Source organism: Eretmochelys imbricata, chromosome 2, assembly GCF_965152235.1.
Source record: "Eretmochelys imbricata isolate rEreImb1 chromosome 2, rEreImb1.hap1, whole genome shotgun sequence".
Taxonomy (NCBI): domain Eukaryota; kingdom Metazoa; phylum Chordata; order Testudines; family Cheloniidae; genus Eretmochelys; species Eretmochelys imbricata.
The window spans coordinates 99661067-99675988 of record NC_135573.1 but is presented as its reverse complement, the minus strand read 5'-3'; the positions used below and the strand labels follow the sequence as shown (position 1 = coordinate 99675988).

The following is a 14922-nucleotide window of genomic DNA, read 5'->3' as shown; positions in this document are numbered from 1 at the left end:
AAATTCATAGTGTACTTCACTTAGGTGACTTTTTATTTAAATTATTATTGTAATCTATTATATCTACCCTCAATAACCATAAATAACTATATTTCAATCAAGAAAGAAATATCTTAAACTAAAACCATCCTTGTAAAAAATTATATTAACTGCTAAAAGTTATTTTCTACCTTAGACAGAAAACTAATGGTTTGGAAAGGAGTCTACATTTCTAAGTCAGCTGCTTCTTTTTGTCAGATTTTTTAAGTCTGAAGACCTTTTCACTAAGACCATAGATAAGCTGCGGCGAGGAGACATCATAGGAGTTTTGGGATATCCTGGGCGAACCAAGCATGGAGAACTTAGCATCATAGCTACAGAAATAACGCTGCTGTCACCATGCTTGCATATGCTGCCTCATCTTCATTATGGATTCAAAGATCAGGTAACTTCAGTCAGGGACAATGGCTGGGGAGCCCATCAGTAGCTGCCTGGAAGCAATTGTTCCATGGGATTTACTTTAGGTTCTTTTGTACAGGTAAATTCATGTTGGCCTGTTTTTGTCTGTACAGTTTAAACAAAAAGCTATGGATCTCATTATCATACCTTGAATTAATATAACACTTTTCAGCCCAAACTGCCACAAAATGCTTTATGAAGAATATGCATGCAAACACCATTACTGAATTTCAGCCACTACTGGAGTGCGGGAGGGCAGAAGCCAGCTTGTACAGAGAGGGAAGGGGCAATTTTATACAAGGATATTTGGGCAGTTATTTCCAAACAAAGCTGATAGAGTGTGGGGGGTCAGGGGCAGCCTAAAGGAAGGCAGACAGACTGTATCCACTGAGGCAGAGCAATCAACAGGGAAAGGACGAAACTCTGTGAGTAAGACTTGGCTGGAAGCCTGACACCCCCTTCCCACCTTCCCCCCCCCCTTTTTTCTTTGACTAGGAGCAACAACTGGACTCTGAGTTGGGAAGGCCCCATCTCCCACCATCTGGGGCTCTGAATTATTGAGACTTTTTGTTTTCCCTTCAGTTTGGGGCATGGCCCCAGCCTTCTGCTTGCAGTGAAGGTAGAAAGCAGCCCAGGGGAGGCTAATCTGGATTGGCAGCCAGAAGGGACAGAGCCACCCCATCCTCTCTCCCCTTGAGCCCCCAGATGGGACATGGTGTAGAACGAGGGCCTAGGTCCCCCTACACTTCCCTTCTCCCTCAGCCACCTGAGAAATCCCAGAGGACTTCAGGGGACAATGAACTGTGACTTGGCTGCTGGGCCCTCTGGACTGCCCAGAACAGTAGTCCCAAGACTCGGAGAGAGAGAGAATTTGGCCATGGCCTGACCACTAGGCCTGATGGCCCCCAAATGAAGCTTGCTACAGTACCCAAAAAGATCCCATCTCAGAGTTCTTCATGGCACTCAATATACTTACTGTGAAGGCTGAGTCAGACTTGCCTAATTTGAATCTACAGTTCAAGGGAGTCTAGGTATGCCAAGGCTGATGCTTAGACCACAAATACATCCCTGTGTTGTTTTTTTTACACTTGGTTAATGTTATGTTTCAAAAGGAAGAATTCGGGACAGTTAAACTGAAACATAAACTTCATTTTAAAAAAAAATGTGGGATTTTATTTTTTAATTTGGATTTCTGTTTGGCAGGTCATAACATCTGCTTTCTTCTCGCTCCTTTCTGGAATAGGAATGCAGGTTATTCTTCCTACTGAGGGAAATATCTGAATCAAAAGAAATGCATACTATGTAGTAATTTTGATTTAATTTTGAATGTTGGTTTAATAGCTGGATATAGTGCTTCATCAGTATCTATATTATCATTTTTTGTGATTCTTTGTAGGAAACCAGATACCGTCAACGTTACTTAGACTTGATCATGAATGACTCTGTGAGGCAGAAGTTTATTACCAGGAGTAAAATTATCACTTACTTACGAAACTTCCTGGATAATCTTGGATTTCTTGAGGTACAGCCTGAGAAGATGATTGATGTGATGGTTGCATTATGTTATGACATGTTTCATAATTATTCAGATACTTTAATATTTTAATGGCCAAAGCTTTCAAAAGTGATGCATGATTCTGGGTGCTCACTCAACCTGAGACATGTTTAATGGGTCTCGTTTTCAGCTGCAGGATGCTCAGCGCTTCCTGAAAATCAATCTCTCTCAAGGTGTGTCAAGTTGAGCACCCAAAATCATTAGCTGCTTTTGAAGACTTTAGCATATGTGTTCAAAGCACTGTACAGACATTAATTCTCACAACACTCCTCAGAGGTACGTGGGTAACTATTCTCCATGCTTTAGGGGGTGATACTAAGAGAGAATGGTTAAATGACTCGCCCAAGGCCAGTATCTCCTGACTCCATTTCTGTCCTCCTTCCTCTAGATCACACCATCTTACGTGGTATAAAAAGTATCTTGTTCATTACTGGAAAAGGCTTGATTTGCACTGATCTGAATAACTAAGTGAAGGATATTCACATGCTAAATGAATCGAAGTATGTTTGATTGGTGATTCGTAGGCAGTTATATCTTCCATAAAGATACATGTTGTTCCTGGTGTTTAAAATTCGAAGGCAGGTAATAGTGCCATATATAGCAAGCCTAAAGTGTGGCCTGAAGGCTATGCGTGGCCTACAGAGTTCTAAAATGGAGCCTGCAGCTTCCCTCCAACTCCCCATGTCTTATACATAGAAGAGAGGTCCATGGAGAGGAGTGATTCCCCAGCCAGATGCAAATTCATTTCAAATGGTTCTGTTTTCTTCGGTGGTGAAGCAAAAAAAGACCAATCTTTCTTGACATATGGTTAGATATTGCTTATTAAAGTGCACGTTACTGTGATGATTGTGTAGGTATGTTTGGTTTCTAAAATACTGATCTGTAATTCATGTCCTTTACCAGGCAAAGCTCACATTGAAATCAATAAAGACTGTAGGGGCAGGCCTGGATGTAGTCTCCAGGCTGCCATCAAATTGCCAGTGTGGCCCTCGGGGTCACCAAGTTTTTAGGGCCCCTCAGCTGACACTGTGTATGTGTGCATATGTTTAAAAACTCAACACATAATTAAGGAGTCCCAACAAGTGCCTCCATTGTGTATATGGACACATACTCAAACAACATGGACATAAAATCTTGTCAGTGTTGTCTTGCAGCATGTTAATTCAAATGAACATACCACAATGGAATATACAGAGATATTAGTTGCTGGAAGGTTATTGTACATGTTGTTAGTTTATACTGAATTCGCATCTAGTTACTGTGCCAATTCGGAGGTCTTTTGTGATCTGTGCCAGTGGAAGTCAGAAGAACTGGGCTGGGCTTCATCCCATTCTAGACCCAGAATATGGCCCCAGTTCTGACAGAACCATACCTGGGTACCATTGCTACTTCATCAAAATCAAACTTTCTCTGTGAAACATTTTTGATGAATCTGCATTGTCCGATTGCAACAACGTTCTGTTAGACTTTCCAACTAGCTCTAATCCTAAATCAGTTAGCATAGGTCTGGGAGGTGGGATTCCTAGTGAGTAAAAGTAACACTAGCTCAGCTCCAGCTAGCACACTAAAAATAGGAGTGTGGAAGTTGCGGCATGTGCTTGAGCTAGACACCTGAGTCCAAGCCTTCCCAGCCCTGGCTCCGAGGTTGGCTAGCTAGCCCAAGTCATTGCCTGTGCTGCAACATCCACACGGCCATTTTTAGGGCTCTAGTGCAAGTCTGTCTACTCATGCTAGACATCGCACCTCCCAGATGCAATGTCGACACATCTTTAGGCACTTCTGAAAATGTTACCCCAAGACAAGTCTGTATCTTTTTCTAGTTCTAATCACCAAGATCAGGGGTGGGCAAACTATAGCCCGGGGGCCACATCCGGCCCTCCAGACATTTTAATCCGGCCCTCGCGCTCCCGCTGGGGAGCAGGGTCCGCTCCGCACAGCTCCTGGAAGCAGCAGCATGTCCCCCCTCCAGCTCCTACATGTAGGGACAACCACGGGGCTTCGTACACTGCCCCCACCCCAAGCGCCTGCAGACAGGGCAGTGTGCAGAGCCATCTGGCTGTGCCTCCACGTAGGAGCTGGAGGGGGGACATGCCGCTGCTTCTGGGAGCTGCTTGAGGTAAGTGGCACCCAGAGCCTGCACCCCTGATTCATAGATATTAAGGTCAGAAAGGACCATTATGATCATCTAGTCTGACCTCCTGCACAATGCAGGCCACAGAATCTCACCCACCCATTCCTGCGATAAACCTCTCACTTATGTCTGAGCTATTGAAGTCCACAAATCATGGTTTAAAGACTGATCTCCCCCATCCCCCCCACCCCCGAACCCCTCATCCCCAGCCTCGCCTGGAGTCCCCTCCCACCCTGTGAACTCCTCATTTCTGGCCCCACCCCAGAGCCTTCACTCCCAGCAAGAGCCCACACCCCAACCCCTAATCTCATGAGCATTCATGGCCTGCCATACAAATTCCATATTTGGCCCTTGGGCCAAAAAGTTTGCCCACCCCTGACCAAGATAATAGTTCTGAGTGTGCCACTGAATTTTTTTCCATTCTGATTCTTTTTTGGGATGTTCTAACAAAAAAGATGCATCTTATAGTGTTACCTGAATATAGGGCCTCATCCAGCAAAGACTTAAAAACACGTGTAAATTCAAACTTGTGAGTAGTCCCTCTGAAGCCAATACTTACTTCTATTTGAATGCTTAGTTACACATGTACTTAAGAATGTACTGGATCAGAAAAAGAGTGAAGCTGGGTCTTGTCCTGTCCTCGCCTGTGACAGCGTTCTAGAATATTGTGCTTGCAACTGAAAAGTCTCTACTTCCCGCCCCCTTACATCTTGGCCTTCAACGCCATTTTTTTTAGTGCAAAATTCAAAAATGTGGATTTGTGCTGTCAGGAATTTGGCACATTTACAGAAAAAACACGAACAGTTTCTTTCTGCGGGTGAGAAATTCACCTTTTACTTTTGTGAATAAAAGAGTCATGATTAGGACAAATCATTTTGGGGGAGGGTTGCTTTTTAGTATAAACTAATGGCAATATTGGTGAGAATCATTTTGTATCGCTGATGTTACTGTACTTTTCTCTCTTTTTACAGATTATGGTTTAGAAGAGTTAATCTATTTCTTGACTATAATAGGCTGAACTCAAACTCCCATTAAAGCATCCATGTGGAAAAATGTAATGTGTTTCCAATCTAAATGGCTGTCTGTCTGTCTCTAGTTCATCCTTGTGCTTCTTATCTGCTCGGCATGTTGTAGGGGAATTGCTCTTTCATAAGGGGGAGGGATAGCTCAGTGGTTTGAGCATTGGTCTGCTAAACCCAAGGTTGTGAGTTCAATCCTTGAGGGGGCCATTTAGGGATCTGGGGAAAAAATTGGGGATTGGCCGTGCTTTGAGCAGGGGGTTGGACTAGATCTCCTGAGGTCCCTTCCAACCCTGATAGTCTCTGAGTCTAAGTCTTTAAAGCAAGAAGGGACCATTATGGTCATTTAGTGCAACTCCCCTGTATATATCACCGGCCATAGAACATCACCCAATATTTCCTGCATCAAGCCAATAACTTCTGTTTTGAGCTTCAGAATATCTTTTAGAAAGACATCCAAGCTCTTTCTTCTTTTAAAGGTGGAGACTCCCATGATGAACATGGTAGCAGGTGGTGCAGCAGCCAAACCTTTTATCACACATCACAATGACCTCAACATGGACTTGTATATGAGGATAGCTCCTGAACTATACCACAAGGTGCAGCAACTGTATGATGTCTGCTTACTTGCCTAACAATGATATGCAATGCTCTCACTTTCCCACAGGACAAGATTGTCCATATATTTTTGCATTCTAGTGTTGTCTGTATAATACTATACACAGGTTAAGCCCAAAAACTTGCATTCTGTTATATGAATTACATAGCCTTCATTTTCTAGCTATCAAGAGGTTCTCACAGGTAAGTAGATTACTAATGTTTTTAATATATATGTAAATGAATAAAAATTGTACTGCTGGCAATGACAGATTGTTCTGGAAATGTTCTGTGATGACTAAGTATATCCATTTGGCTTAGGAATCAGTCTCATTCCTCTGTGGATAGGTAGGAGTTATTGAATCATATCTCTCACACTGGTGCTGCAGCATGATTTAAAGCTACCCAAGTCTTCATGGATCTGCCTGTAACATTTGCAGTTCATTTATACTTAAGAAAAGCAAATACCTGCCAATTGCAAAACATCTCTTAAAAAAAGTGGGTTTAGACTGTGTTTTATATATTGGTTCTCAGTCCCAAATACTAAGGACTCCCCTTCTGTAAATCCTCTTCCACAGCAAACCAGCCATTGGAAAGCAACAGGCAGTCATTGGGAGTTGCATATACAGAGGGCTTGCAAGACTGGCTGGCTCTTATTATTTCAGTGAAGGACTGCAATACAGAATTGGCAGGAAAAACTGGCAAAGATCACATCCCCATATATACTGTTTCACCTAACATATGGTGAATAGTATGGCTAATCATCCATTGTTAGACACTTGTAATGTAGAATTATTTTTCCCCCCTCCACCCCATCCTCTTCCCCCATCACCCCAGAGAAGAAAGTCACTAGGGAATATCTGGATCTTTTTCCCAGATGCTAGTAGTTGGAGGTCTGGAGAGGGTATATGAAGTTGGACGTCAGTTCAGAAATGAAGGAATTGATCAAACCCACAATCCAGAATTCACTACGTGTGAATTCTACATGGCTTATGCAGATTATAATGATCTCATGGACATCACTGAACAGCTGCTGTCAGGTATGTCCTTGGGTGATGATTGTATACATTCGCTAATGAGTAACTTCAATGGTTTGGGTTGGGTGACGCTCAAAGACAATAAAGCTGTGGGAAAAGGTACATAACTTTTATTTCCCAAATAAAAATGCAAGCAATTGACAAATATAAAGGGGAGGAAGGGGGATAATACATTCTTGATTGGATAATATTGAATAATTAGACCCAGGGAACAAGATCTGAGGGGACAGGAGAAAAATTTCCCTGGTTTCCCTTTTGCAAATAAATTGCTGTATATAATTATCAGGTAATCTCTGTTCTGATCAAGAGATACCAGACAATATGTTGCAAATTATACTGCAGCTGCTTGTGTAAAAGTCCAGGAATTCAGTCAGGTTAAGATGACTTCTCTGACACCTCACATTTTACTTACCCTAAGGCATGGTGAAGCATGTGACAGGTGACTACAAGATCACTTACCATCCGGATGGCCCTGAGGGAAAGGCAGTAGAAATTGACTTCAGTCCTCCTTTTAAACGAGTGAGAATGATGGAAGAATTGGAGAAAATCACCGGAGAAAAAATGCCAGCACCAGAGAGTCTGGATACTAAGGGTACATTAAATCTGTCCGGGCTTGTCTCTGGATTTTGAATGGTGTAATGAATTAAGTAGTAAAACATTTTCATTTTAAAGTTATTTGACATTTCAATGATCAGTAAAGAAATTTTTGTCTCACAGGATTTGGAATTGCATGATATTCTCTCGCTTCCTGTTACAGTATATTTCACACCCTGGTTAAGTTTCACCTCTATGGTGAGGAAAGAAGACTCTGTGTGTGTCTCTACCTTAATACCAATATTTATCATAAAGTGTATGGTTTTCCATTTAGAGTCCCTTTCCCCCCACTTATTTACACCTTTCTCTTGAATATTCCTTTGATACAGGAATGTTCTATTCTCTGCTTTCAGCCCAAAGATGATTTTTTTTTTTTTTTTAAAGTTTGAGTAAAATTGGTTCGACTGTATTTAAATGATGGAAATGTGAGAACACTTTCGTATTGCAGTGAAAAATTACTGACTACAAACATGCCAGGCCTGGCATATGAATAGGCCTCAGTAAGGGATGAGTTGCTATTCTGGTGTTAAAGAAAAGTGATTTAGTAATGTAAAAAGGTTTTTATATGGTTGCACAAACACACACGTTTAATTTGCATGATTATATTAGCATGAATTACTTCCTGTCCTCTCCAGGGTGTAGCATCAGGAATACATACCAGTGTATGTTATGTGAAGTAACCTATATCTATATGAGGACTCTGATTAGGGGGCTCTTTATTCCAGCCCTGTGGAAGAGGAGCCGAGCCACAAGGCAGGAATGAAGAAGTAGCTGGCTTCCTGCCAGGGGAGTCCAACTCCTGGGTAGGAATGAGGTGATATTCTTGGGCAGGGATCCCATACCCCAATAAAGGGAAAAGAAAGAGGAGCTGCCTCAGTGCATCTTATTTGACACATGCTTCTGGCTCTAAAGGGAATAGCAATTCTTCTTAGAACTTTTCCTGTGAAACAAATTTTGAGATGCTGGTGAACACTGCTAAGAGTTCCCAGATGCCAGCCAGTGGAGGAGGTGTTAATAGTTTCTGCTATTTGCTCACACTGCTTTCCTCGTTCTATTAGAAGCATTTGGTGGATGGGTTTCTCTGTTCAGAGCTAACTCTTTAAGCCAAAAAAAAAAAAAAAAAAGTGGTGTTTGGTGTGAAATAACATGAATAAAAACACATGTGCAATGAGATTTAATGCGGGGAGAGGGGAATAAAAGCTTATGCAGATAAGAGGAGTGAGCCAAGGATGAAAGAAAAGACCAAGAATAGGTGGAACACTGGATGAGAGGGGAGAGAAGAAATACAGGTGTGGCTGTTAGAGAATGGTGGGGGAATGATGAGAGGTGGCAGAAATCCTGGAGTACGGGGAAGAGGTGAACTTCAGGCAAAAGAAGGGGTGGTTGGGAAGAGTATAAGGAACAAGAGAAAAGTGTCTTTGTAGGATACCTTACATAGTGTACACTGGGGGAGAGGAACAGTCATGGCTTATACAGATGGTTCTTGTAAGTGGGGTGTACAGGAAGGTTGCTGACAGAAGAGCACCTTTCTAGTTGCGGTCCTGGGATTCTCAGTCATTGCTTCCTGTCCCTTTTAACTTTTGTTCTCCCACATTCTGACCTAGCAGTGGTGTAAAAGGAAACATAAGAATTGTACACAGCCCTTGATCTAAATGTCCATCGTTATGCAAGGAAAGCAACTGGGCATGTCTAGGGGATAGATATATTTCTCCGTTTGCAACTGGCTTGTGTTAGGAAGTGCAGGCTAATGGACAGATTGAATACAAAGCTACAGTTCTCTCAAGCTCCTCTCCTCACATAACGGTAATGAAGCACAGCAGAACTCTGAGGATGAATTCAGCCATATGTTTAGCGTCTATGCATGGGAGCTATTAGAACACATCAGTATGACTGAAGTTAGAGTTTTCAATGGAACACAGACGTATCACTGTACAATTAAGATTGCAAATGCAGTACAACCTGGTTTATATCCCAAAAAGTGCAAGGACAGCACATTTGGATAAATGGAGGTCAAGTAAATTAGGGGCAGCAACTTAAGAAAGCTGAGGAACATAATTGTGATTCAGATAAAAGGAAGTTGTGCTCTAAATGGAGGTTGGACAAACATGATTATTCTGTAAATTATTATTATTTTCAAGAATGTAGCAGGCGACGTGATTTAAGATGAGGGAGCCGAAACATGAGCCATATGCTGGAACTAAAGGAGAATTGGAATTAACTGATTGTGCAAGGACAGCTCCACTTATCTACACTTGTGTTAACGCCTCTCCAGTTAGCCTACCTCTAGTGAGAGTGGCCTCACTGTGAAATAACACATGAACTGCACAGTTGGTATTAGTAGCACAGAGTAGCTGTTCTCTGCCTACCCGCCTCCCAGCATTACTTGCCCCAGCATCAGCAGCACTCAGACTTCAACCCACCCCCCTGATGGGCCAGCTAGAACAGGAGCTTAAGATTTCTGTTGATAGGCGGGAGTCAGATAGGGGCAACACTCACGTTATAGCTCAAGCTAACACTGCAGGGAAGACCAACCCTGAAATTCAGTTGTCTCGGGGAACTAGTGATGTGGTATAGGGTCATTCAGCTCAGTCACAGATTCAAATGGAGCCTGGAATCCAAGTGACAGAAGAGAGTTGTCTCTGTATCAGATGACAGTGGTGCAGTGGCCTATCTGAATAAATTGGAGCCTTTTTGGATAGGATATGGTATTGCAGAAACTGCTATCTTAATTGGCACCTTTGTCCTTTCAGCTGAGATTCTCAACAAAGAGTGAATAGGAGTGGAGATTGCCCTACACAGTCTCCCCTGACCTCCATGCTGGGGTAGAGTTCTACAGGGGCGGCTGGGGTGGGGGGGGGGAATTGGAGGAAGCTGTTGCCTATGATTTACTTGGTCTGTGGATGGATGGTTAGATTTTTTTTTTTTGTGTGTACATGACAGATCTGGCCTGAAAATCTGACACTTTTTTCACTAACTTTAAATTTCCTCAAAAAGAAAAGGAGGACTTGTGGCACCTTAGAGACTAACAAATTTATTTGAGCATAAGCTTTCGTGAGCTACAGCTCTCTTCATCGGATGCATTCAGTGGAAAATACAGTGGGGAGGTTTATATACATAGAGAACATGAAACAATGGGTGTTACCATCACTCTCGTTACAGTGTGTATGGTAACACACATTTTTTCATGGTCTGTGTGTATATAAATCTCCTCACTGTATTTTCCACTGAATGCATCCGATGAAGTGAGCTGTAGTTCACGAAAGCTTATGCTCAAATAAATTTGTTAGTCTCTAAGGTGCCACAAGTCCTCCTTTTCTTTTTGCGAATAAAGACTAACACGGCTGCTACTCTGAAACCTTTAAATTTCCTGACACTATGCTTTTCTAGCTCCTGTTCCTATCTTCTTTATGGAGACAATTACAAGCTTATTTATTGGGCAGTTTCCAGAGTTTGTATTTTTCTGTTTGTCAAAATTTAAATTGAAAGCGGCAGTTGATACTGAATGTTGAGAGGAAATGTACCTTTCTTTTGTTCCACTGCAAACAAAATTCATTCGTAACTGAGCTCCTTTATTGACACACAGTTATAATTATTTTCATTTACAGAAGCCCAACAGTTCCTTGACAAGCTATGTTTGAAGAAGGGAATCCAATGTTCTCCTCCTCGGACTACAGCAAGACTTCTAGATAAGGTTTTCTTGTATTTTTTTTCCCCCGCTTATATATAATTTTTGCTACATTTTCCAATGTTTGGTTATGTAATACTTAAAATCTTAATATGCTAGGCTGTGTGTATTGGGGTGACATCAATTTATATTTCTGTATGGTTCTTTATATATAATACTGTATATATAAATCACAGATGTATATTTTATATTAAAAACTTGGCTGAGATTTTACTGAAACTTGATCAAAGATATTTTCATCATATGATTCTTCTAGAAGATCTTTTAGTGGTGTTTTAGTTAGCTTTGAGTAGATGTCAGTAACTTCAGAATTATTCTGGTGTATTCAACTGTATGTTTAACAACATTCCAAGTAGCCTAGACAGTGTGTACATTGTGGTTTACCATAGTGCATATAATATGCTATAATATAGTAACTAACTAAATAGAGTGATTAGAGCTGGGGTTTTTAAAGATGAGGTTTTTCAAATGTGAGTTGTGTGCTTAACTGCCTGAGATCGCTTTGAAAACTTCAAAATATTAGAATGGATTATAGATTTCTTTTTTCCTTTTTGTTCCCACTATTGAGGAGAAATAGTGATATCTCTTCTTCTGAAGCTTAACTTCTCCTCAACTGTACTCACAGTGATCAAATTGTGTGGTCTTTACTCCATTCTCATCCTCTGAAGACTTATTGCCATCTTTGATACAGTGAAGTGACTCTTATCTTTGAGTCTTTCTACCCAGTAGTCTTTGAACTCTGTTCTCCTGGTTCTACTACTGCTTTAATGTATTTTCAGTGTTAACTCTCATAGCTCCTCATCCCCTCTCATATTTTCTGTCAGCTTCCCTCTCCCAATGAGACCCAAAAGTGGGCTTGGACTCAATGTCCACCCCAATATGACTTCAAAGTGGTTTTAGGACCTGCCAATATCCCTGAAACTAGTTGGTCCTGACAAAATTGGAATAATCTCTCAAATATTGGGATGAATGGAAATCCTACTGGTGCCATCTGGGATAATAAGATGACACTGAGAAAAAAATGAAATGCAAGTAAAAGGGAAAAACAGAAGTCTCTGTCTCTTTGCAGTTGGTAGGTGAGTTTATTGAAGTTTCCTGCATCAACCCCACATTCATTTGCAACCATCCCCAGATCATGAGTCCTCTGGCTAAATGGTATGTAACTTCAGTGGAAGTGTTGGATTTTTAAACTTGAGCTAACCATGTATTCAATTCATTTCAGGGTTCAGTAAAGCTATCTATTCGTCACAGTGTTTTTTCTATTGAAAGCTAAATTATGACTTCTGTTCACATTATTGTTTTGTGATACTATCTAGTTAGTCAGCTGCTGCCGCTGTAGTTGAGGTTTTTGAGTTCCAGCAAAATGAATCCCATCAAGATACATTAGTTTCATGGACCCACACTCGGTCACAATTACAGTACGTAAGGACATAGGACTCAGATTTTCAAACAATTGTTTATGTGCATGTAATTTAGGGCATTAATATATCAAAGTAAGGTGATTGTTCCCAGAAACCAGCTACATAGATGTCTGTTACCTGTACTATGCTCACACTTATTTGCACCTACAAAACTGAGGGCACAAAAGTGGAAGTCTGGTTAAGGCCAGGATGCAAATATGTCTCAAAGTCCATTTTAAATAATCCATGATACATTTTTCTGGAGGAAACAGCCATTTTCACAAGCACTTTTTCATCCCTGCAACAACCACTTTTCTCTCTTTCAGGGGAAGAAAAAAAATGTTTAATTTCCATGACAATTTCACTGTTTTGGCTCTGATTTGCTGGTAGTGAGTTTTTTTTTCTTGTCACAGCTCTAATAACAAGTATGAAATAGTTTTACGTCAGAAAATAAGTGGCATATGGTATAATTAAGTGGCTTTCTACAGAACTAGAGGAAAGATGTTTGAAAATGAAGTCAAAACTCTAAATTGTTTGTATGGGTTGAACTCTTCATTGCAATTTTTGATCCCGATCTGCAGCAGGACACCAAAATGTTACATTGTGTCACATGATTTGTCTTTCTAACCAGGCATCGTTCAGAGACAGGCCTGAGTGAACGTTTTGAACTCTTTGTGATGGAGAAGGAGATTTGCAATGCTTACACTGAGCTCAATGATCCAGTGAGGCAGAGAGAGCTTTTTAAGGACCAATCGAAGGTAACATCTTTCAAAAATTACAACACTATATGAACTAAAACAGCAATGAACACAAGCTCTTGCCTTGAAAATTAACAGCCACAAGGCAATATGTTGTTGAGCCAAATGCTGAACTGATCTATCTTCTCTGCACTGCAGCTGAATTATTGTTTGGGCTAAATTTGCTGCGCTTAACTCAGAGGAGGCTTTCATCTAAATGTTCATCTGCTTTCAATTGGGTTTGGGTAAGATATAATTTAAAAAAATCCTTTGAATCTTTTGTCATCTGTCTGACTTTTAAAACCCTGTGGTATTACAGAAGCATGGTTAAAGATGGGTTTTCTTTTCACATCCACAGACATTTTTGTCTACATTTATTTAGCATGTTATGAGCTTTTTTCAGAAGGCAGGAAAGTGGTTTTCTCTAACAACCCAAATTATAAAGAGAAATGTTCAATTTCTATTTTTTTTTCTTTCTTTTGATAGTACCAATGCTTCTAGTTTGTGACTGGCTGCAAAGGGAAGGTTTAAATGTAGTGCTTAGTCAGTTCTTCAGAATGTTTTGGGCCCATGACACTCATTACCAGTTACTTTTTTTTTTAAGGGGTCCACAGCAGAAATCATATTGAGCTTTTTGACTTCCTAGCTATACTGTATTTGTGTGACCTTCCCACATGATGTTGCATTTAGCTCACATTTCCATTCTGAGACTTGGAGGTGGAGTGTGCTGACTGAGCATACAACCATCTGGATGCCTTGTCTATTTCCTCAGTTAAGTCTGTTCTATGGAAGTGCCTGAACTATCTCCTAATTTTACATCCAGGGATTAAGAATCCTCCCTGCTCAAACAGCCTCACCAAGGACACTTTAACGAGATGGAAAGTAACTAGTATTACATGGTGAATTGTCTAGCAGAAGGCCTTCCTCAGCGCTTAAATTCTCAGAGTATTTCCTGGAGGCTCGGAGCTTCTGCCCCACAGGTTTGAAAATGTTTATCAGAGCTCTGCTCCAGCTGAATTTTAAGCCAGGTTTTCCTATAGTGAATGACCATCTTGTATCCTGCCATCATCAGCCTAAGGAATAATTCACTCATAAGTCACAACCAAATCTCTGCCCTTCTGAGCTGCTGCTAAGGTGATGATATATTTTTTTAAGGATCTTCCTTATCATGGGGAGAAGCTAATTGTAGGTCTATTTGAAGAACATGTTTATATAGCTCCAGAAGGACTGCAGCTCTGCTACACAACTGTGACTCGGTCAAGGAGAGAGAGAGAGACAACAGCCACCCAGACTGAATGACTAAACACCAGCCTCTTCCTGGCTGACCGAAAATGCTGTAGCTTCAGCAGCAGTTGTCAGTAGAATATCAGGGTGTTACTTGGGACATTCAGCAGCACTAAATACAGCTGGAACTGCACATCTTTTACCACCGAATTACAAGCACCTGGAGGCTTGCTGAACAGGTATTTGAAATACTGTATGTTCATTCTGTTTTGGGGCCTTAGGCTAAAGCAGCAGGTGATGAAGAAGCCATGAGTATTGATGAAAACTTCTGCACAGCATTGGAATATGGACTTCCTCCTACTGCTGGCTGGGGGCTAGGAATTGACCGTCTTGCCATGTTCCTCACAGACTCCAACAACATTAAGGTGGGTTAGGCTGTAATTAGAAAACAGCAAAAGGTAGACCAGTAGTTTTTATGCCTATGGTTACTGTTCTGCTATTTTTT

At 41.1% G+C, this 14922-nt stretch overlaps 1 protein-coding gene across 5 annotated transcripts in view; it reads left to right on the top strand.

Moving 5' to 3' along the window:
• Positions 1–14922, top strand: part of LOC144261198 (lysine--tRNA ligase-like) — a 35840-nt gene that overhangs the window by 16876 nt on the left and 4042 nt on the right. For all 5 annotated transcript variants that reach the window (XM_077810494.1, XM_077810493.1, XM_077810497.1 and 2 more), the window contains 9 exons: positions 238–424; positions 1835–1960; positions 5623–5742; positions 6618–6780; positions 7196–7369; positions 10977–11062; positions 12126–12211; positions 13088–13214; positions 14699–14842. In XM_077810494.1, coding sequence (XP_077666620.1) covers positions 238–424; positions 1835–1960; positions 5623–5742; positions 6618–6780; positions 7196–7369; positions 10977–11062; positions 12126–12211; positions 13088–13214; positions 14699–14842 — 1213 coding nt within the window. The remainder of the gene's footprint in view (positions 1–237; positions 425–1834; positions 1961–5622; positions 5743–6617; positions 6781–7195; positions 7370–10976; positions 11063–12125; positions 12212–13087; positions 13215–14698; positions 14843–14922) is intronic.